The sequence below is a fragment of the Manis javanica genome, chromosome 18 (assembly GCF_040802235.1).
Source record: "Manis javanica isolate MJ-LG chromosome 18, MJ_LKY, whole genome shotgun sequence".
Taxonomy (NCBI): Eukaryota; Metazoa; Chordata; class Mammalia; order Pholidota; family Manidae; genus Manis; species Manis javanica.
This window is the reverse complement of record NC_133173.1, coordinates 14,225,522-14,251,064: the sequence shown is the minus strand read 5'-3', so window position 1 is coordinate 14,251,064 and position 25,543 is coordinate 14,225,522. Positions and strand designations below refer to the sequence as shown.

The following is a 25,543-nucleotide window of genomic DNA, read 5'->3' as shown; positions in this document are numbered from 1 at the left end:
CCTGACAGTCACCACTGTGAATAAAGTTTCTGTCTGTAGACTAATATGTCACTCAGTTGTCATGGGATAGTTATAAAAGGAGTATCCTTCTTTCTTGATGTATTTTTTCATTTTAAAAAGAACATAGTCAAAGAGTGCTAATGGTTTAGATAGTATCACAAATGATTTAAGTCATCTTTACATTGCTTTTGTAGTTGTTTTTTGAAGAGGCTGTAATCAGACATTCCTTAAAGAAGCCCCATTAAAAACTGCTTTTCTCCAAAGTTCTTTGGCAAGAAATCAAATTCAGTAAGTAGCTCCCCCAAGTAGGATTCCTACCCCAATCACAGGCACAGCATTTCATAAACTTTCAAGCTCCTATATTATGTTCACAGAATCACGGTTAAAGATAGGAGCCTTCTATTTGCTAACTCTAGCTGTGTGTGTGTGTGTGTGTGTATACATACAGCATCTCCTAACTATTGTAAACAGACATTCCTGTTTACTAAGTTCAATTCTCTGAGGAAAGGCAGTGCCAGGAGCTGCACGCTTGCTTTGACTCTGTCCTGGGCTGTTCTGAGCATTAGACAGCTTTGGTTTATCAGAAAGGGGTTCAAGGAAAGGTTTCAATTGCACAAACTGCATGGAAGGACAGCTGTGGACTTAATTATCTTTTTTCTTAATGACTTAATTGAATTCCATCTTTATGGTGCTAGAACAAAACAAACAAAATGAAGATCACTGATATTTTTGTCAGCATCAACTTCATTATCTTTATACATTGTCCTGTCTCCAATCTCCTGGAGCCCTCTTTGGGCAACTTCACATGCAGCTCTCTCATCCTCTGAGCCATTTCTTTACAAAGACTCATTCAATGTAACGATGCAGAAAGGCCACCAGTGCTAGTATTTGCTTCCTAACCATTTACTCTTGCTGTTCTAGAATCCAGTCTGAGACCAGGGCAAATCACTGCTCCAGGCAAATTGTTTCTTTCTTACTGGACAACATCCATCATCCTTTTCTTGCTTGTATGTTTTTCTATAGTGAAATGAAACCCGTCTGCAGGCCTGCGTTGTGCCAGGGCTGTGAGCCTTGTGAGCCAGGACAGTACTCCAGAGAGGAGAAGCTGCGTCCACCTCCTGGTCAATGGCTTCAGGCTTGAGAATTGTGGTCACCGCAACTGCTATGAGGGAGGCACCCCCCTCAGAGCCCAGCACAGACTCTCCTGCCTCTTATGCTCTTTGATACCATATCAACAAGTTCACAAAAGAAAGCCTCTTCTACCACAGAGGCAAGGCTTTGGGAGTGACAAGAAACCTGGAGATAGATACTATCTGTAAGGCTCTACCTACCACTGAACACTGAGTGCTGAAGAAGAGATGCCCACTTCCTTGGCCATATCAACATTTAGCACAGTGCATCCAGAAGATGCTTGGGAAATAAATAAGAGAGGTGCCAAAGCAGAAGGGCAGTCAGGCAATGTGTAGTGGATTCAGTCTTCTACCAGACAATCATTTCTATCACCTTGTACAGCCACTGCCACTCAGGTCACCTGTTGCTGTTGTAAGCATTCAGCATGATTCACATCACTCCTTGGTACCCCATTAACAACATTATCATTAACAATGGTCAGGATCCTACTGGAATGGCTTCTACGCGTGGCTGTGTCACTGCTAAAACAACAGATAGGAGTGAGTGGCAAAACAACTGGAGGAATAAGAAGACATGGCTGGAGGAGCTACAGTGAAGGTAAGAAGATTCAGGGTGTGGAATGGCTGGACTTGAGACAGGGCCCACATGCTGAAGATTAGTAGAGAGTATTCAGTTTAAAAAGTCCAGTTGCACATGGGATTCTAGGCAGAACTAGGGGTCTAGAACTAGAACGCATTCTGCTAGGAGTACCTGTGGTACATACATGAGAACAGGGCTGCGGACTGTAGAAGGATGGAGCTGGGTGTTGTATGAATGGTTTAGACTGGTCACAAAGCATATTGCGATGGAAGAACCAAGACAGCAAGGAAAACAAGCTGATAGCAGCACCATTTCAAAATTAGGGAATCAGGAAGTTGAAGGGGCCAGGCAAGGTAAGAGTGGCTAGCACCAAGAAAGCCTAGATTACAGGGCTCGAGCTTAAGTTTTCATAAGATTTCTGTTGCCGCAGCAGCTGCTGAAGCTTGACAGGGTAGAAACAAGTAACTGGGGGTATCTGGCTGATGATCATAGCAGGTAGGTAGCCTCTGGCAGGCAGACCCTGCTAAGGGAATCGAGAAAGAAACTGAATGGGGCCAACCAGAGTGTCCACAGGGGTATCTGAGCCAAATGGCAGCCCAAATTGGACACTGGAGATGGCTACACAACTAAGAAGATGCTCATTATGGCTCAGCCCATTCCCAAACGTGATTCCCTTCTAAGGGATCATCCCTGGAATGTAAAGATAGCATGTGAAGGTGGAAAGGATGCAAAGTTTAGAATCAGATGGAGTCAGAAAGTCAATTCGGTCTCTCACTAGCGGTGATTCTGGGCAGGTTACTAACTACCCTGAACCTTAATTTCTTTATCTGTAAAATTAGGTTGTCAATAGGTTTTGTAATAATTAAGTTAGAGAGCATCATCTGTGCAGTGCTTAACAATACTTGCTTCAATAAGTGATTGCTATTATACTTATGAATACTTGCAGTACTACTATTACTCATGGAAACATTCTTTCTATGTAGTCAATAATAATACTATGACTAATAGGATAGGCATCCCAGACTTAAGTTAATTTGTCTCTGGTAACACCTGAAAGTCAAACCATGCTAAGTTTGCTTATAATAGAATTTCCAGCTTTACCCTGAACTTTGATGTTATACCAATCGGTTGGGTTTTGCACCACACAAATCAAATCAAACCATCACCTCCCTTCATCCCTCCCTCCTGTCCTCCACTCGTATTATCAGCATTGACTGCACCACCCTCGTAATCATTTGCAGTGGTATAAGCCATAGTTCTTAGGAAGTTGGAACTATAAATCCTGGTGGTTACTATGGAGGTTCTTGAATATGAGGAGTAGGGTAAAACCAATAAACAGCAGGATATGTAATTCACAAGTTGTGTTTTCTCAGTTGAGAGTCATCTGCATTTGTACTGTGCTTTATAGTTCTTATATAAAAGCTATCATATTAGAAAGCAAAATAACTAAAAAGTAAACAGAATAAATGTTTACCTCTGGTTTACAGATAAGGAAAATGAAGTTTGGAAAGGTTTTGATGATTTACCCCAGATCATATTCTGTGAAGTGGTGGCAACAGGCTAACACCCCCATCTTTGAATGTGTAGATGCCTGTCCACTATAATTGTTCTATAAGCTCTAGTTTATGCAGCAGGCACGTATATATTTTTAATGTGTATTTATATTTGATATTCTTCTCCCTTAAAAGAAAGCTCTGATTTTTTAGAAAGGCAGCTTGCTTCTGAAATGCTTTTCCTTTATTTTGTTAAGTGTTGAATTTAATTATATCTATAGAAAAGTAATCTTAAATTGGATGATTATTTATTATTCAAATCAATTCTCATGTTTCCCAGTTATTTTGAATTGAAAATAAAATGTGCACTGTATTATGATGGAAAATATTTCCTTGTAGGGATTAGTAAATTATTCACTTCATTGCCTTTAGAAATAAATTATTCATTTATAAAAATGCTTTTATGAGTAAAATCATATGATGCTTTTTTGTGACAGTTTAGGATTCTGTGAGACTTCATATTTTAATTCTTTTTAAATGGCACTTTTGTTTCTCACAAGTTAACAAAATAAATACATTCTCAATGAAAATAAATGTATTATTTTATTAAAGGCCTATGTTCTTTACATATATATGTCAAAATTAGCCAGCTACAGAAATCTACAGTGGGTAACATGTTATTTATTAGCTAGGCTGATATTTCTAGCTCAGCAGGAAGTTCAGCCAATTTTTAAGTCTTTAAATAAAATTTACAATCTATCTATCTGGCAATACTAATCATTAGGATACCCAATGCAAAGTTTTCTACATAGAAGTCAACATCTAAGCATGTATGTTTGTACCAGTAGTTATCTTTTCATATTGCTCAATACTGCCTGCCAATTTTATAGCTTTATATATAACATATACACATGTAATAAATTTTTATACATATATACGTATATTTCAGTTCCTTTCTCAGAGTAAATCATCTCATATGTTTTATCCCTAAACAAATTTTTAGCACAGATTTCTTTTTGAAAATATGAAATCCCAACTGAAATAAACTTTGTTAACTGGGAAAATTTATTTGTTCACTGCAAGAATGGATTGAGAAAGGCAATCTTTAAGACAAACAAAATGAAGGAAACTAACTTATCCTTCATGGTCAAGGAAACAAAGGCTTTCCATCTCACTCTTTGGCTTTTTCGCTTTACCATATAAACAGGATCACTTACCAAGTGGCAAAAATGCGAGACGGTTTCCAGCCATGGAGAGTTCATTGAGGCTGGGCAGCTGGCAGAGATGGCGCGGCACACACCGTAACTGATTTCGGTCCACAGTGAGGTACTGCAGAGAAAGGCACAGGTGAAGCCTCTCGGGTAAAGTTAGCAAACGATTGGTAGAAATGTCTAGTGTCTGCAGCTCCTTCAAATCGCCAACCTCTACAACCAAAATCAAAATTAAGATAAATTGCATCCTGATTAATTATTCAAATTAATTAAAAAATCTTTACTGCAACAGTTCAAATAAAATTAGTGGCTGCATCTACTTCCATAGACATGAATGCCGAAGCACAGGATTTAGGTCTAATACACAAATAATCCAACCTTTAAGCTAGCATGCCAGAATTTTTTAAATGGAGAAAAGTGCTGGCATGGAGATTAGGAGCGAGACAAAGTGGTGAATCTGAGCCAAAAGTCTGTTACTATGACTTCTGCTTCTTGATGAATCAAAAGTTATCACTAGGATGAAAAAAGGATGACAGTTGCTCAAAAGGTACCAGATTTTTGCTACTTTTGTAATTTTACCTTCTATCTAACAGATAGTAGGAGACTTGAAAATATAAATTATATTATCCTGGTAAGTGCACCTTGTTCTTATGAACTAAATAAAAATTTTCTGGACTAAGAATTAGGATGTCTTTTGGAAATTTTCACTGTGGCAGATTATAATAATAAAATGAAATTATCAGTAGATAACATTTTTAGATATAGCCAACCATATGGTTTCTTTTTAAAAATCCACTCAGTGTACATATCCTATGAAGATTTACTTTAATCCCACCCAAATGAAATCCTCCCATTTATTCTATTATTCCCTCACTATTGATGTTTATAGTGGTCATCTGTTCCACAGGGAGTACAATTATGTCCTTGTCATATACCCGATCACCAAGCCTGAAGGCTGGCAAGTTCTTCACAGGCACTTTGTCCTTCCAGGGAAACATCCTGAGTAGAGAAAGTTCTGAGAAATCTTTGGGGGAAGAACATTTACTCTGTCCCAGGACAGCACATTTCTCTCAAGGATGTGCAGGAAGGGCAGTCAGGACAAGCCTACTTTTTCATCACAGAACTTCCAAGCTGAAGACCTCTGTGAGGCCATCTCTCAGCCTTCTCTAATCCCGACTGGTCCACGAGCCATTCCTCTGGGGTCGAAGTTTCCCAGGCTCCCGCCACTTGGCTGCACCTGCCCCAGGCACACTCCAGCTTGTTCAGGGCTTGGATTAGGATGAGCAAAGTCTTCTCTATGAGACAGAAAATTTTCTGCCTGCTTGGAAGCCCAACTACACAGATCAGCTTTTTTCCACTGTTAACAGACCTGGGGTTGGCAAACTATGGGTTACAGCCAAAATCTGGGTCATGGCCTGCATTTTTACTGCCTGTGAGCTGAGACTGGTTTTTACATTTTTAAGGGGTAGTAAAATAACAACTAAATGAAAAAAGGATGTGTGGCAGAGACCATATGCGGCCTGTGGAGCCTAAAAATATTTACTATCTCACCATTTACAGAAAATGTTTACCAGTCTAGAGACTTAATGTTAACAGGAATATTTTTAAAACCTTTTTTATAAAAGCAATACAAGTATACATTTTTATTTTTATAACATGACAAGGGATTTGTTCTAGGAAGTTTATACTTTATCACCCAATTTCCCAAATACTGAATAACTTACATACCTGAAGAAGAGTAGGTAAAATTCAGTGAATAGTCCATGACTTTATGGGAGTTTTGTTCTATTTGAACTTAACTGATGGACATGGGAGTCAATTTTACTCTTGGCTCCATTAGCACATTATTTAATCTAGGTTAAGTCTGACTGCCTATTTCACATAAAAAATTGCTTCTGATTTAGGGTCTGTAGGAGTTGTGGGAAGAATCATGTTTTAGAATTGAATAAAATGAAATTAGAAACTTTTCTAACCTCACTTTATAAAGTGATTACAGGAGTGAAATGGGACAGAAATACAATGAATCAACTACACCCCACGGGGCCAAGTGCTGAGGAGAGTAGGTCTCTGCCACTGAGAATCGCTTTACATATGAGAGACAGTGTGTGACAGCAGCTCAGAGAAAGAAGAGTTAGATGAGGGGTTGCAGAAGCTTTTGCAAAATGTATTGAAGGAGATGGGAACTTGAAGAGGTCAAAAGGAAACTGGATATGGCACTCCCAGCAGAGGACTACAGGGTTGAAAGCATCAGAAAAGGTGTAGAAGTGAAAAAATTAATGCAGCATGCATAGTGGGCTATCTGGAGCCCAGCAAGTATCAAAGACACAACAGGAGTGTGAGTAGGAAATAAGGTCAATTCTTATTTGAGGGCTGGGTGGAGACATGGATGATAATGAATAATAGTGGGTACAGAAGCTTGGGCTCATTGTAGTGAGAACAGGACATCTCTTGAAGATTCTCAGAGGATAGAAGGACTCCTTTGGAAAGATTAGAATGGTTAATATGCAGAAAGCAATGAAATGTAAAGAGATTCTAAGCTGAGAAAACAAGCATACATTTGACTAGAAAGGCAGTGTAACAGAATTTAAAGACAAATTCCAGAGCTATTTTAAGAAAAGCCTCAGGTATGCTTGATTGGAAATGGAAAAATAGGAAAATAGGAAAAAGCCAAAGATAATTTCAAAGTTTCTAGACGATTACATGCTATAGTGATGCCAATGTTAACAACTTCATTTTTTGTTAAATTATAATTATACCAGTACTTCTCAATTACAATATCTATAAACTACCTACTTAAATTTGAGAAATCTTTAAAAAATGTCACATGGGAACAAGCAAAATAAATTAGTCTCATCATTATTTCAAAAATGATTACTAAGTCCTGCTATCACCCACCATTTTAGTTCAGCACTGTCTAACTGTATTGTGAAAAGGGGAATTAATATGTGATTATGATTTTAAATTTTCCATAATTTGATTATTTTCTTTTAACACTGGTAATGATACCAGGGTTCTTGTTCACAGAGTCAAAGAATGAACTTCACAAATGCTCAAGGTAGCCAAGCAGGAGGAAGGTTTTTATTCAGAGAAAGGACAGAACTCCAAGCAAGCCGGGAGGGGAAAGGCTGCTGCTTATGGGCTCAGGTGCAGGGGTTTTATGCCTGTTGCATCAGGGAGGGAGATAAGCTATCTGTTGTCTATAGGTTTACTCCAGAATGCTAGCTCTGTTTTCACTAATCACAGTGAAAGTAACTTATTTTAAACCCATATGTCTATGTGACTATGGTGAGCAAACCATTCCATATCACTGGGTTTTGGGTGGAATTTCCCTTTACACTGGCTTCAACCACAAGCATCCTATTTTCCTTTATATTCCTGAAGCCTCAGTAAGGTTTTGTCCTTTTCGTTGGGCCTGTATCCTACTCTAACTGGACAGGGGCTGCCCCTTGTCACTTCCCTGTCTCAATAACAGATCAATCTTTATACTTTGCTTTGGCAGATATGCACACATATTTCAAATATTAAAATTAATAACACTTTTGACAAAAGGAGGGGGAAACAGACTGTTAGTACCAAAGATGAGAGGACTGAGGAATGGGAAGGGGAAAAAGACGTTGAGGTTTCTTACTTCCTATATGAAATGAGTAAAGAACATTTATTAAATCTGAAACATGCAGGACTGCATAGATTAAATGTTCAAATGCAACAAAGGGACATTTTTCTTAGTAGCTTAATATACAGGTCTTTTCAATTGTTAGAAAAAAATTGAGCTATTATTCCAATTAAACTGAGTTGAATGCTATCCATAATATAGTTGAAAAATTAACAATTTTTGTCATACTATAAGCATATAGGAAAGAGAAATAAAATTAAATAGCTTCTCAGGTGAACTCTAACACAATTTTCAAGACTATTTTATAACAGGTCACATATCTAAGACTATATTGGACATCTTAATTTCAATAATCAATTAAAAAATATACTTGCTAAGTTCAGCCACTAGAAAATACATTCTTAGAAAGCAATGGAGTCAAAACTTATCTAAGTATTCTAACTTAAAACAAGAAACAGGATATAAACTTGGGGCAGCAACATATCAGGCAGGAATAAAGAAACAGAACTATTTCCATTAGACTGAAAAACTTTTAGCATTTCTTTTACAGCAGGTATGCTGATAACAAATTCTCTTATTTTTTCCTTTATCTGGGAATGTCTTTTTATCGCTATAATTCCTTAAGATTTTTTTCATTAGATTCAGAATTCTGGAGTGACCATTCTTTAACTTTAGGACTTTAAAGATGTTTTTCTAATTAAGTCTTCATGGTATCTGAGAAAAAATTCAGTTTTTGATTTTTTTTAATCACTGTTTCTTTAGGTACTTTCAAAATTTATTCTTTTTCTTCAGTCATTAGTGGGCTAATTATGATGTAAATGTAAGTCACTTTCTTTGAATTTATCCTATTTAGGGCCTGCTGAGCTCTTAAATTTCTAAATTTGTCTTTTGCCAAATTTTCTAATTTTTAGCTACTGTCTTCAAATTTAAAAGTTACTATATCTAGGTAAATATACTGTTTCTTTTCTCCTTTTAAGTTTTTTAAGATATGCGTGACTGCTGAAAGTAAAAATTATAGCATTATCTGATATGGTTTTTAGTATATGAAGATATACTACTTATGTTAAGTATAACACAAAGGTCAGTGGGGGAAAAAGTAAAAGGAGTTTCCAGGTAGATTTTCAAAGATATGTATAATGTAATTCCTAAAACAATAACTAAAAATAAAATAAATACAAAAAAAAGAATAAATCCAGAAAGTCAGTAAATGCATTAAAATGGAATACTAAGGTATATTTAAATAATACCAAAAAAGGAAGAAAGAGGGAACAAAGAAACAAAACCAGAGGTTACAAAGAAAAAACTAATAATAAAATGGTGGGCCTAAATCTAACAAGATCAATATTAATATTAAAAGCCAATAGCCTGAGGATAACAATTTAAAAAAGAGATTACCAGATTGGATAAAAGTAAGACCCTGATATATTCTATCCTAAAAGGAATCCATTTAAAATATAAATGCATAGATTAAACATAAAATAAAAATATATGCCATGCAAACAATGACCAAAAAGAAAAAAAGCTGGACCTTCCAATACAATCAAGTGAGGAAGATGTTAAATCCTCTGCCCAAAAAGCAACAATGAATTATTTAAAGTTATCAAAAGCAACCATTTTAGCACCCCAGAAATTGACCAAAGGTTTTCAACAAATGGAGAAGCACTTATTCATGAAGAATACTGCACTTCAGACTGGAAGAACAGAAATCTGTGGCATGCTTGCTTGGGGTGGCTCTCTTTGAAGGGTCCCCACCAGTAAGATGGTAAACTTCCGGCTTCTTTTCGGGGTCCTCGGTTCCCGCCGGTGCCACCTGAAGCCCAATCACCTCTCACCCCCCTCCCAATCCCAGCACGTAGCCAACAGCCACCAGCCCCGTAGAAGTAACACCACAATCACCCTATGCCCCTTCCTATATAACCCAGCACCTTTCCCTAATAAAGCGGAACTCTCCGGTGAATTGCTGCTATGTGTCGCTCCTTTCCTTTCACTCTTCCCCCTACCTAGCTTGGTTAGCACAACAGTCCTAATACGGCAGGGCAGGCTGCAATCACACAGCAACTTCATTGCCGGAGGCTGACCTGATTTGGAATGAAGGGTGAAAGACTCACACCCAGCAGTGTTGTCAACAGTAAGTCATCTTAGTTGCAAGTGACCATGGGAGACTAGTGATTTTATTAGACTGAGTGGTGTTCCTAGTTGCAGAAAGCAACGGAATGAGAAGATGAACCAAAAATTCAACAAGAATGTATGAAGTATGAAATAGAAAGACATTTGACAGACTCTCCACATATACCAGGCAGAGAGGAGGTGGTGAGCAAGTACAGGAAAGACCAGAGAGGGTTCAAGCTCTTTACACATCCCAGACCCATGGAGAGCTTGCATACATGCACAAGGAGAAAAATGACAGCCCAATATAAAATAATAGCTGGGGTATACTTGAAAACTGCCCCAACTTTAAACGTGGGCTGAGTCTACACACAGATCCACTGACAGAGGAGAGAAGCCTTACTAGATGAAGCTATTTAACCACTAAGCTATGTGGACATAGGAACAAATCCAAAAATCGTGGCTTAAAAATTAAAACAAAAGTTAGGGGACATCAATGTCACATACTATAGGGGAAATGGATTTAATATTTTGGTCTAGGCAAATATGTTGAAAGAATGAAAATAAGTTTAAACAGAGGAAAGAATGATGACAATGACACAAAAAATAGAAAACTTACTCTCTGTAAGGAGAAACAAGAAAATGGGAGTTCTGGGATTGAAAAGTACTACAAGTGAAAAGAAAAAACCACTAGAGGGGCTTAACAACAGATTTGAATAGGCAGACAATAAATCAGTGATAGATAATAAAAATTATACAAATATAAAACTAGCAAAAAAGACTGAAGTAAACAGAGCCTCAGTAATGCAGGACAAAACCAAATGCATGATCATATGTGTGACATGATTCCCATCAAAGGAGAATGAGAAAAAAGGGGATGAAAAAAATATTTGAAAAAATATTGGCAATAAAATTACAAATTTTGATGAAAAATATTACTCTAAAGATCCAAGAGGCTCTATAAATACCAAGTAGGATAAACAAAAAGAGAGCCAGATATAAGTGGAAATCTTGAAAGCAGCAAAAATAACTTCATGTTTAAAAAGACAAAGCAATACAAAAAATAAAAAACAAAAAAAGCTGCTTTCTCATCAGAAACAGTGAAAGCCTGAAGGCAATAGAAGGACAGATTCAAATTGCTGGAAGAAAAAGACTATCAACTAGAAATTCTATACAGCAAAACTGTCTACCCAAAACACAGGCAAAATAAAGATAATCACAAATAAACAAAAACTAAGGAAATCACTGCTATGAGCTCATTATAAGAAATTATAAAGAAATTCTATTATAAGAGATTATTGTAAAATATTCTAAAGGAGTCTTCAGGCAAAAAAGGGAATAACACCAGATGGTAAGTGAAGTTCCCAGAAAGAAAGAATACCCCAAAAAGGAAACATATAGGTAAACATAAAAGATGCTATAAATTTGTGTTTTATTTTCTTTTAAGATATACAAGACTACATAATTGTATATTGTATACAGTAATTGTATACAGTAATTGTAAAACTGTGTTGTTGGGGTCATAATATTGAATCAGTTAATATACAGACTGATAGCACAAAGGTGAGAAGATATGGAACAATACTGGCATAAAGTTTCTAAAATTTACCAGAATTCTCAGTGTTAATCTGAAATAAATGGTAACCAAGGAAATGCTTATCTACATTTAAAAAGATAACTAAAAGCATATAGCTGAAAAAGTCAATAGAGGAGCTGAAATAGTGCACTAAAAATACTTATGTTAGGCCAAAAAAACAAGTCTTAATAAATTTAAGAAGACTGAAATCATATAAGCATCTTTTCTGACTACAGTAGTATGAAATGAGAAATCAATTATAGTAAGAAAATTAGAAAACTCACAAATATGTGGAAATTAAACAATAAGCTACTGAACAACCAAAGGGTTAAAGAGAAATGCAAAAAAAAAAAAATACCTTGACAAATGAAAAGGAAATACAACATGCCAAAATTTATAGGATACAGCAAAAGCAGTTCTAAAAGGAAAGTCCATAGTGATAAACACCTATATCAAAAAACAAGAAAAATCTCAAATAAGCAACTTAACTTGATACCTTAAGAACCTAAGAAAGAAAAACAAATGAAAAAGTTAGAAGGAAGGAAATAAAGATCAGAATGGAAATAAATGACACAGAGGCTACAAAGACAATAAAAATAATCAGTGAAAATAAGAGCTGGTTCTTTGAAAAGATAAACAGAATTCATAAACCTTTACACAGACTCACCAAGAAAAAGAGAGAAGACTCAAATAAATAGTCATAAATGAAAGAGGTCACATTATAACTGATACCACCGAAATACAAAGGATCATGAGAAACTACTGTGAACAAAAGTACACCATAAATTTGACAATCTAGAAGAAATGGATAATTCCTAGAAACAAACAACCTTCCAAGACTGAGTCATGAATAGAAGATCTGAACAGACCATTTACTAGTAAGAAGATTAAATCTGTAGTCAAAACCTCCAAACAAACAAAAGTACAGGACCAGATGGCTTCACTGGTGAATTCTACCAAAGAGTCAAAGAAGAATTAATACCAATCCTTCCCAAATCCTTCCAAAAAACAGAAGAGAAGGAAACAGTGCCAAACTCATTTTATGAGGCCAGCATTACCCTGATAACAAAACTGCAGGATGCTGTAAGAAGAAAATTACAAGCATATTCCTGATGAACACAGACACAAAAATCCTCAACAATATCAGCAAACTCAACTCAACAAAACATTAAAAGGCTCAAACACCATGATCAAGTAGGATTTATTTCAGGGAGGCAAAGATGGTCCATCATCTGTAAATCAATCAATGTGATACACCAAATCAACAAAATGAATGATTAAGTCATGATCACCTCAATAAGCGCATAAAATGCAATTGACAAAATTCTACATCCATTTATGATAAAAACTCTAAATAAAGTGATTATAGAGGGAATATAACTCAACATAATAAAGGCCATTTATAATGCCAACTGCTAAAATCATACTCAATGGTGAAACTGGAAGCTTTTCTTCGAAGATGAGGAACAAAGTGAAGATGCCCACTCTCACCACTTTTATTCAACATACCTCACCAAAGCAATTAGGCAAGAAAAGGAAATAAAAGGCATCCAAATTGGAAAGGAAGAAGTAAAATTGTCACTATTTGCAGATGACATGATATTATATATAGAAAGCCCTAAAGACTCCACCAAAAAACTATTAATAAATGAATTCAGTAAAGTTGCAGTATACAAAATAAATATACAAAACTCTGCTGCATTTTTATAACAAACTAATAATGAACTATCAGAAAGAGAAACTAAGAAAATCTCACTTAGAACTGTGTTAAAAAAAACCATGTAGGAGGACAGTTTAGGGAGGTGAAAGACTTGTACTCTGAAAACTGTAAGACACTGATGAAAGAAATTGTGAATAAATCACAAATGAATGGAAAAATATTCTGTGCTCATGGATTAAAATTGTTAGTGTTAAATATTAATACTACCTGGAACAATCTACAGATTCAATATAATCCTTATCAAAATTCCAATGGCTTTTTTCACAGAAATAGAATATTCCTAAAATTTGTGTGGAAACAAAACAAAAAAGACCCTAAATAGCCAAAGCACCTGTGAGAAAGAACAAAGCTGGAGGTATCACACTCCCTGATTTCAAACTACAGTAATGAAAAAGTACAGTTATTAGCATAAAAACAGACATAGAGATCAGTGGAACAGAACAGAGCACCCAGAAACAAACCCCACACACATGGTCAATTGATTTACAACAAAGGAGTCAAGAATATACAATAAGGAAAGGACAGTTTCTTCAATAAATGGTGCTGGGAGAACAGGATAGCTACATGCAAAGGAATGAAATTGGACCACTGTTTTATACCATACATAAAAATTAACTCAAAATGGATTGAATACTTGAATGTAAAACCTGAAACCATAAAATTCCTAGAAGAAAACACAGGTGGTTAGCTACCTGACATCAGTTCTTGGCAGTGTTTTTTTGAATCTGACATCAAAAGCAAAAGCAATAAAAGCAAAAATAAACAGGTGGGACTACATCAGATTAAAAAGCTGCTGCACAACAAAGAAACCATCAAGAAAATGAAACAGCAACCAGCCGAAAGGAAGAAAGTATTTGCAAATCATACATCCAAAATAAATAACTCATGCAACTCAATAATTGCAAAAAAACAAACAATCCAATTAAAAAATGGGCAGATCTGAATAAATATTTTTCCAGAGAAAATATACAGATAGCAAACAAACATATGAAAAGATGCTCAGAATCATTTATCAGCACAGAAATACAAACAAAACAAGGAGATATCACCTCATACCCTTTAGGATAGTTATCATCAAAAAGACAAGAAATACTTGGACATAAACATGAGTGACTTCTTCATGAACATATCTCCCCAGGCAAGGGAAACAAAAGCAAAAATGAACAAGTGGAACTACATCAAGCTGAAAAGCTTCTGTACAGCAAAGGACACCATCAATACAACAAAAAAGTATCCTACAGTATGGGAGAATATATTCATAAATGACAGATCCAATAAAGGGTTGACATCCAAAATATATAAAGAGCTCACACACCTCAATAAACAAAAAGCAAATAATCCAATTAAAAAATGGGTAGAGGAGCTGAACAGATAGTTCTCCAAAGAAGAAATTCAGATGGCCAACAGACACATGAAAAGATTCTCCACATCGCTTGTCATCAGAGAAATGCAAATTAAAACCACAATGAGATATCACCTCACACCAGTAAGGATGGCCACCATTCAAAAGACAAACAACAACAAATGTTGGCGAGGTTGTGGACAAAGGAGAACCCTCCTACACTGCTGGTGGGAATGTAAAATTAGTTCAACCATTGTGGAAAGCAATATGGAGGTTCCTCAAAAAGCTCAAAATAGAAATACCATTTGACCCAGAAATTTCACTTCTAGGAATTTACCCTAAGAATACAGAAGCCCAGTTTGAAAAAGACAGATACACCCCTATGTTTATCGCAGCACTATTTACAATAGCCAAGAAATGGAAACAACCTAAGTGTCCATCAGTACATGAATGGATAAAGAAGATATGGAACATATACACAATGGAATATTATTCAGCCATAAGAAGAAAATAAATCCTACCATTTGCAACAACATGGATGGAGCTAGAGGGTATTATGCTCTGTGAAATAAGCCAGACGGAGAAAGACAAGTACCAAATGATTTCACTCATATGTGGAATATAAGAACAAAGCAAAAACTGAAAGAACAAAACAGCAGCAGACTCACAGAACCCAAGAATGGACTAACAGTTACCAAAGGGAAAGGGACTGGGGAGGATGGGTGGGAAGGGAGGGATAAGGTGGGGGAGAAAGAAAGGGGGCATTATGATTAGCATGTATAATGTGGGGGGCACGGGGAGGGATGTGCAACACAGAGAAGACAAGTAGTGATTCTACAGCATCTTACTATGCTGATTGACAGTGACTATAATGCGGTTTGTGGGAGGGACTTGGTGAAGGGGGGAGCCTAGTAAACATAATGTTCCTCATGTAATTGTAGATTAATGATACCAAAAAAAAAAAAAGACGAGAGAGAACAAATGCTGGCTTGGATGTGGAGAAAAGGGAACCCTTATTCACTGTTAGTGGGATTGTAAGTTGGTACTGCCAATACAGACAATATGGAAGATCCTTAAAAAATTAAAAATAGAACTATCATATAATCTAGCAATTTCATTTCTGGGAAAATACCAAAAGGCAACAAAAACACTAACTCAAAAACATATCTACACTGCCATATTCATAGCAGTATTATTTACAATAGCCAAGTATTGAAACAATCTAAGTGGATGAATCGATAAAAAAGTTATAGTACATATACAATAGAATATTATTCAGCCAAAAAAAAAAGAGAGGAAATCCTACCATTTGCAACAATTTGAATGGCCTTTGAAGGCATTATGTAAGTGAAATAAGTCAGAGGAAGACAAATACTCTGTGATTTCACTTATATGTGAAATCCAAAAACAAAAACAAAGCAAAAATGAAAGAACAAGCTCATAGATACAGAGAACAGATTAGTGGCAGCTGGGGTTAGGGGCAGAAGTGGGGGTGGGTGAAATAGATGAAGAGAGTCAAAAGGTACAAATTTCCAGCTACAAAATAAATAAGTCATGGGGATGTAATGTACAGCATGATAATTATGCAAATACTCTTTGAATACTTGAAAGTTGGTAAGAGTACATCTTCAAAGTTCACAAGAAAAAAATTTTGTAATTGTGTATGGTGATGGATGTTAACTAGACTTATTGTGATCATTTTGCAATATGCACATATCAAATTATGTTGTACACCTGAAACTAATGTTTTATGTCAATTATACCTCAATTAAACAAAAAACAAAGAAATATTTATTCATATAAGGCAATAAAGGAGGCACAAAGAACACAAAAGATGAGAGTTATGTAGAATATGAATGGAAAAATGGCTGATATAAATACAATGATATCCACAATTACATTAAATGTTAACAGACAAAATGACAAAATCTAATGGGAGAAAATGTCAATGCATAAAAAACAATATGCTGGCTATAAAAAACACTTTAGACTTAACTGTACGAATAGGCTAAAAGTAAAAGGATGGAAAAAATATATACCATGCAAAAAATAGCCAGAAGATAGTGGCTGTATTCATTTCAGAAAAACTGGACATTAAGACAAAAGTATTATAAGAAACAAATAGGAGCACTTCATGAAAGTAAAATGATCAATTCTTCAGGAAGATATAATTATAACAATATATACCCCCTGAAAACAGCCAAAATTACATGTCAAGTGACATAATAGAAACAAAAAGTAGACAGTTTATTAGACAGACAGATGAAGATTTTAATGCAACACTCTCAATAACTGTTAGAACACCTAGATAAAAAATAATCAAGGAGACAGAAGACTTATACTACACTATCAACCACACTGACCTAATGTGGCATTTGTAGAACACTACAGGCAGAATACACACTCTTTTCAAGTGTACATGGTACGTTCTCCAATATGCCACATACTAGTTCATGAAATAGTCTCATAAAAAGAGTGAAATCATACAAAATATGTCCTCTGAACAAAACAGAATTAAGTTAGGAATCAACAACAGAAAGAACTGTGGGAAATATTCTGTATTTGCAAATTAAACAAAACACTTCTAAATAACCCAGATGTAAAAGAAATCACAAAGAAAATCAGAAAATATTTTTGACCAAATGAAAAGAATACAACATATCAAAACTTCCAGGATGCGGCAAAGGAAGTTCTTGGTGCAGTTTAAAGCTTTAAAGTTAGGAAAGAAAGTTTGAAATTCCTTACCTAAGCTTCCACCTTAAGAAATGAAAAAAAAAGTGAAAACTAAGCCCAAAGTAAGCAAAAAAGAAAAGCAATAATGAAACTTATAAAAATTGGACAGGTCCTGTGGGGTGGCTGAAGGCTGGCCTACAAGGGATACAGGGGAAACAGTTACTGGAACTCTTGTTTATGTGAATGTAGTGGTAGTTACAAAAGGGTGCATTTTCCTCTAGGCTACAATAAAAAATCAAAACAGCAACATGAAAATTACTTTCAAAAGTAAAATTCTTTCTAAAAGGTAAAAATAAAATGTATGTCAAAGAAAAAAATTTTAATTTCCATATATTAATTATCTGGACACTAGAAATAAGTAGAATAATTATTGCTGGTATAAATTTATATAATTTAATCAGTGTCTTAGCTGTTTTTATTTCTAATAATGTGTTACTTGCATATATCTGAAGTTTATTTAGTGTTTCTCTTTAATAAAATTGTATTAATTTTTATCATTAATAAATTTAGCATTGACACCTTGAAAAATATTTATTGCTATGTCATCCTGAAATCAATAAAGTATTACTGATGTAGAGTTACAATTTATTCTTTTTGGAGTATTAGGAGAATCTTTTTTAGGATTGGTCTCCCTGTCAACACACCACTCCCCAGGAAATAAACATCAGTTTGTATACTTTATTCCCTTAGTGTGCCAAGAATAATCCTAACTTCATGGTTGTTTCATTTTTTATTTTTATGCTAAATATACAATACCTTAAAACTTTTCAGCTACTTATAGAATATCCTGAAAATGACTTCATTATTACCACACAGTAATTACTTACACTAAGTATAAAAATAACACTAGAGTGCCAATTTTAAAGAAAAACAGTTAAGTCCCCTTTAAATCATCATTGTCTGTTGATGCACACTGACCTAACCCAAAATTTAAATGGGAATGGGAAGGAAGCCACCCACTTCATGCGAAGCCAATAACCACAGAGAGTCAATAACAAGGCTTGGTATTTTCAAGCACTGGCTTTTTCCGGTACCACTAAAAACAGCTCTAATTTGAGCTCAAAGGAGAGCATACAGAGAAATAGAAGAATATTTCAATGCCATATTCCATTCTATATACAGTGTCCTTTTTTATTCTCCTCTTTCTCTTGATGGGGCTGTAGAAGGCACATACTCAGGCATGTAGAAATAAGTTCAAACCATAATCCTATTACTTATCAGCTGTGCAATTTAGGTTACTTAAATATTTCAATCATGCTTAAGAAAAACTCATCTGTAAAAAAAAAGATACAGAATAACATATACCTCAAGTGATTAAATACTTCATATAATTCAACAATACCTGGCAGAAACTGATAAATGCCTCTCTATTCTTATTTTCAGTTCATCATAGAACAGAACACTTTAAAGGTAAATTCTGAGTACAAATATCTTTTTGATTGGTATAGTTTTTATCACTGAAACAATTATGAGCATATTATGTATAGGTTTACTGTGTCTACCATAGCAAAAGGGAGTATTAGGAGGTAGATGACTTCAGAAAATGGGCAGGACTACCTTTTTTGGTCAAATAAAAAATGAAAACCAACTCAAATTCAAATGAAATATCAGTCCATTTGGAAGGAGGGCAAAAACAGCATACAAATGTCAAATACTCTCACGTTAACTGCAAACAATGCAATCTCTTAGTTATTACTTATGACAACTGGGATCAAATCCTAGATATATTCTAAAGTCATAATATACATTTAAATTGATTAATTTTAACAAGGAGTTTAATCTGCTTATCTGACATGAGAATTTAAATACTTTAGCATTGAATTATTGTACTTATTTTTTTAAATCCAGACTAATCACTCTGCAAAAAAAATAGCCTGTCTAGAAATGGTCTGGTTTCCACATGTGGGCTGAAACATGCTCACAGATCAGGTAAGGAAAGTTTATCCTTTAAAACCTCTTAAATCATTGTTTTTTTATTAAAATTAAAAAAGTATAAACTGTTATTTTATTGATGTTATGAACTGGGGAATGGCCAAATCTAGGAACACCACTAGAAGTTATTTTCTCCATAGAGATAAACAGAGAAAGAGGCTGCTGAGTGCCCGTGATAGGCTACACTGCAAAATATGTCCCGAATCTGTCTTCTCTCTCTGTCCACTGTTACCACACTGAGTCAAGCACCATTATCATCTCTTGCCTGAACTCACCCAACCACCTCCGTAACTGGTCTTCTGGTTTCCTTTCTGACCCTCTCCCATTCGTTTTTTACACAGAAGCCAGAGTGGTATGAAAATATAAGTCTGATCAAGTTCCCTCCCTGTCCTAAGCTCTGCCCAGGTTGCCCACTGAACATGAAAAAAATCTTAAAAAACATCATCTTATAGTCAGTCTACAGCATCTTCCTATGCTGATGGACAGTGACTGTAATGGGGTTTGTGGAGGGGGAATTGGTGAAGGGGGGAGTCTAATAACCATAATGCTCTTCATGTAATTGTAGGTTAATGATAGTAAAATGATTAATAAAAAAAAAACACCATCTTACTAGCAAAACAGTCTACTGATCAGTGCCGGCCTGCCTCTCTCACCCACCTCAGTATAACCCAACTACCCTGCCCTTCTTTCTTGCCCAAGAAAGTGTCAAGTTCCTTCTCTCAGAGCCTTTGAATCTGCTAGTACCTCTGCCAAGAATATTCTTTGCCCAAATCCTCTAAAAGGTAGCTCATTCTAGTCTTTCAACTCTCACATTTTCACAATGGGAAATTTGCACTTTATTCACAATTTTCAATCTCTTGTTAAGTAGCACCCCTTTTTCTCAATTATAGCAGCCCATTTATTTCCTTTTCTGCCATTTATCACAATCTTGAAGTATTTTATTTATTCATTTATTTACCTATTAAACTATAGTGCCTCCCACTAGAAAATAAACTTCGTAAGAGCAGGGGCTTTGACTTAGTTCACTGCTGTATCCCTTTCACTTAGCCAAGTCTAACTCATGGTAGGTGCTCAGTGAAATATTCTTTGAATTAATTAATGAATCCCTTAAATTGTCTCACTTGTTAAGCAACTGCAGGCTAGACTTGCAGCTACACAGAAGCCTACAATTTATTATTCAAATTTGTTTAGCAAAATTATAACTGTTGTAGAACTTTGAGACAACACACAGATCCTTGAAAAAGGGAATGTGAAATTCAGGACTTCCAGAAGTTTGCTGCATATTGAACATAATTAAGTTTTCCTCAATGCCTTATTATCTCTGTGGACACAAGTGACGGGAGTATTCTCTTAAGAGAAGTTATTGATGGAGGACTACCTGCCCACATACTAAATAGCCCCAGACTGTTAGGCATTTTCAAACTCTTGTGGATGATTTACTACAGTTGATACAATTGCTGATACAGTTGATACAGAGGAATAAATATAATGTGCATAACTTACAAGAAATGATTGTAAAATAATGTAACTAAAATTTCAGAAAGAATTTCAGAAGTTATGTAAGCAAATAAATATTGTCATGTAAGGTCATCAGTCAGCAAAGCACACTGAATGATGTATTTTTATTCATATCTTTTGAAATTTATATTTTGGAATTGCCTTAAGAACTTGATAGAGAATAAATTCATGGATTCTAGGAATCAAATCCACCCTAGAAAGGATAACGATTTGCCCCCACCAATTTTATTTGAGAACATGCCTCAAACTCTGAAGGCAAGTCCAAAAGAAAAATGAAATGTAAAGGTTTAAACAAGATTAGTATCCTCAGAATTACCTATGTTGAATATGTTCAGTGACAGCTCGGGTTGTTCTTACAACAATGGTGTTTTCTTGTTTTTAGAATTATTTAAAAACTTTATTAGATCTTATTTAAATTTAAAAACCACTTGTTAGAATATGTCTTCAAGATAATTAATTTGAAGGAACTAACACTGATTTGACTTTATGAAGTTAGAGTCTGAGTGTATTAACTACCACACCCTTTTCTCTTTGGGGAAGGTTTAACTATATCTATCCAGTGGGGAAAACCAAATCCATTCCTTAACTGGCCCATTTGATAGGCCAGGAATAAGCTGAATTTTATAGCAAGACTATAAAATGATATAGCAAGACTGAGGGGTGATCACGGGGTTCCAACAGTACAAGCGTGTTTCTCCTTTCTTCATTCTTGTCCTCCATTGTAGCTGGAGGCTTACTCGCATGGGTTCTCTCCGAATACAGCAGGCCCATAACACAGTTTAAGAGTAACTGAGTTAAATGGGCATTAAAGACTTGCTTCAGAACCTATTCACCAATTATTGTTTCCAGGAGATAATGGTTTATAAATTAAACAGAAACTTATAAATAACATCTGTAATACTCTTAGTAATACACTACTTAGGGTCTTCCAGTAAAGGACAAAACTGTTCACAATCACAAGGGTCTTGCTACACATTTGAACTTTGAATGTGTGGCAGGTTTATTTAATAACAATTACAATGGAGAATGAAATTAACAATATGAGAAAGCTCACTGAAAAAATCTATTAACTTGCATTTGTCTAATATAAGCAACATACATGAACTTTAAAAAGTTAAGGACATCACTCTAGTAATTAAGAAGTTCTCTTAATATGAAAGATAATTAAATATTATTTGGGAGCTTTAAAATAAAATGCCCCAAAACATATGACATCTCAGAAATACAATAGATAACAATTTGACTTAAATATTTATGTCTGGGTGTCAAGCTTGCCAATTAATTCCCAATAAAACTTTAAAAATGTTAAAGACATTACTTCAAAAAAAGAAAATCACCTGTTTTGATATTTTACCTGCTGCTTTGTGTATGAATAAATCATGTGCTTTATTCTCATTCAGTGTTCTTCAAAATAAGTTTTTTACCAAGTGTTTATTGGTTATCTAACCAAATAGACAATTTACCATTTGAGGTACCTAGCAAAATAGTTTTCTAGAAAAACAGATAAACTGTCTGAAATTTAAAAGCATTTATTCTAAAACTTAGCATCTTTATTATTTCTTTGTGTCAGTACATGGATTATTACTTGGAAAAAATCTTTTATCTCCCTCATTCTGCAAGATATGTGGAGAGACATATGCAGATTTTCATTTTATGTTATATTTTAATGATTGTCTGTTCCACAGATTTCTTTTAGGTAGACTTTTTAAAATCTTTCCTGAGGTAGCACAATGGAGTTTTTAGGCTTTGACCTGAGTGAGGCCACCAGGTGCCCACTTTTGGCATAAAACTATTACAATCACTGCCTAAAGAAATATCACAGCATTATGGTAAAGAATAACAAGTTATTATTTTTATTTTACTACTTTGCACAGAATAGCCATAAGCAATCCATATTTAACTATCTGAAAAGAATGATATCATTATAATGGTTGCTTTCACTTCACTTTTTATACACAAATTAAAATGGAGAAATTTTAAAGAGAAAATTTTTAGTTACATTTGATCTATTCTAGTTAGGTTCTTTGAAATTCCTAAAGAAAATAGACTATCTTGAAAAACAGAAAGTGGTTAATAAAAAGAATGACCTCCACTGAAAGAACACTTAGAAACCACAGGGAAAACATGGAAAAGTAATTAAAGTTTAAAAAAAAATTCTCCATTAATTAAAATATTCTATATTAAATTAAAATTTAGCTCTGATTTCTAAACATATACCCTTTATAAGAAACTCACATTGTGACTATTAACATGAGAAATTTTACACTAGACAATTCTGAATTTGTACATATTGGTTGTCAATCTTAATAAAAAAGCAACAAGTCCTTAGATTTATTATGGAGGACTCCACCAACAGAATGAAAACAAGTACTCAATAATGACTAACATCGAGGATAGAAATGACATGGGGGTACAGAAAGATGTCAACTTTTCATTTTTTAACTTTCCTATACTGCTTATTTATTTCTATGCGTACATATTCTTTTTATGATTATATACAATTAAATTAATCACATGCTACTATGCTACTTCATCACACACTTTGGGATTCCTTAGAACGAGATATGCAGTAATTCTAAACACTTGCTACATTGTTTTTAATTAGTTGTATTTATTTTGCCTAAGAATGATCACATAGAAATTTGTGATTGAAATTCTATGAATTTCAATTTCCTAATGACATTTCAGTTTATTGAAACACAATGAACAGAAAATAGAAATTTAGTAAGTATGTATATATACAGTACTACTGTGCAAATCTATATTACTCAGGGTCTTACAAATTCTGTCATTATAAATGAAAAAATCAAAGTTTACACAGTTTCTAATAAAAATAAGTATTAGTGAAATTATATGGTACTTCTAAAGAGAACATATAAAAATATATTTCTTTAGATTTCTATTCATTCTGTAACCTTTGGAAAAATACAACAAAGTAGTTCCACTGCGTTGCTGTAGGCCAGTCAATACACACTAGAGTTCAAAACCTTTTATTGTGCTCTATGAATCTTTTGTCGTGCACTGCATTAACTAAGCTTCCAAATGGCACCTCAAAAACGGGAAGTAACAGACTGGTGGAACAAAAGCAACAGAAAAACTTGTAAGCAACAAAAAGAATAACAAACATTCAATGTGAACCGATGATTTGTGCCTATGAAGTTGCTTTCAGATATGAGTTTGTTAAAGTTTCCAAGAATATTAACGTTTTCCAAATTAGTCAATTTTTATGATCTATTTATGCTCAAGTATTTGAATTGGCAGTTTAGGGAAAAATAAGAAATTATATCAAAGCAACACCCAAAAAGCAACTTAAAAAAAAAAAGAACAAAAGCTCATATTTAAATTTTATATTAATTGCATCAAAAACAAATGTTTGCAATAATAGTTGTGACAGAGTTTCTGGAACACCACACGTTTAGATCAACGCTAATTCCAGCTATGTTCACAGGAATACCTGTGGTTCCCATGGTCAAGTAAATTTAGGAAAAACAATATGCTACACTGTTTATCATAATACATATTAATGTATTAAAAAGTTAAAAACCCATTTAATTGTGACTCACCAACAAATTTCCCACTCATTTGGCCATGGTATACTTTTTCCACAGAGAAATACTTTTTTCATGTAGAGAGAGTTTGGAAACTGCTGATAAATCAATATTTAAAACATGTTTTTCTTCATGTACTCTATAAGGTCTAGCACTCTAAATAGTAGCACTAATTTTTATTTACTTTTGTATAGTAAAAACAAAATGGAACTGTCTTGAAGTCTGCTCAAGGGCAAGAAAATTAAACCAAATTCTGGCTTTATTTTAATTCTCATTCACAGTCACTTGTATATATGACATTGGTGAGACCTGGTTTTTGCAACTTTAGGCTGTCAGCTTAAAAAAAAACTTCCCTGAGGCCCAAGTTTGCATTAGTCATGGTCTTTTTAACACAATTTTAGAGATATTTTAATTTTATTGTGAAGCTCTTCTGAAGAATGTTCAAAGAACTTTGAAATGAAATCATACTTCAATTTTGTCTTTCTAACCCTGTCCCACCATCCAGCAACTTTCCACTTCCTCCCTTCTAGGCAAACAGGCAGTCAGCCCCACTGATGGTCCATATTGCCATTACAGTAGCAGTAATTTAAAAGTTTCTTATAGCATATATGGAAAAAGCCATATCCATAATACCTTCAAATTCTTCCACAAAAATATGACTTTCATTATTCCCAGACAAATGGCTTCTACCATACAAATTCTTCAAACAAAAAGGCCCAGATGGAGTACTAATAAATGAAACTAAAAGGAAAAAAGGCTATCTTGGTTTGAAATGACTCAACAAAAATACAGGTACAACTACTATTCAATAATTATATTTCCCTTGTATTCACTTTCATTAACAAACAAAAACAGCATATGTGAGATAAGGTATATTTTATAAGTGGCTTAAAGTATGAGTGATTTTTAATTTAATCAATTTTCAATTTAGAGAAACTGTAAATAAATTCACTTACAAACTTTATAAAAGGCTTATTTATTGAGTCATTATGGCATTAGAACTTAATTACACCTATATGGTGTCAAAATTTATAGCAAGAG

At 34.6% G+C, this 25,543-nt stretch overlaps 1 protein-coding gene across 5 annotated transcripts in view; it reads right to left on the bottom strand.

Annotated features, from left to right (window-relative positions):
- The window catches only part of LRRC28 (leucine rich repeat containing 28), a 130,568-nt gene that overhangs the window by 44,752 nt on the left and 60,273 nt on the right, over positions 1-25,543 (bottom strand). For all 5 annotated transcript variants that reach the window (XM_037000578.2, XM_037000575.2, XM_037000580.2 and 2 more), the window contains one exon: positions 4,421-4,627. In XM_037000578.2, coding sequence (XP_036856473.1) covers positions 4,421-4,627 — 207 coding nt within the window. The remainder of the gene's footprint in view (positions 1-4,420; positions 4,628-25,543) is intronic.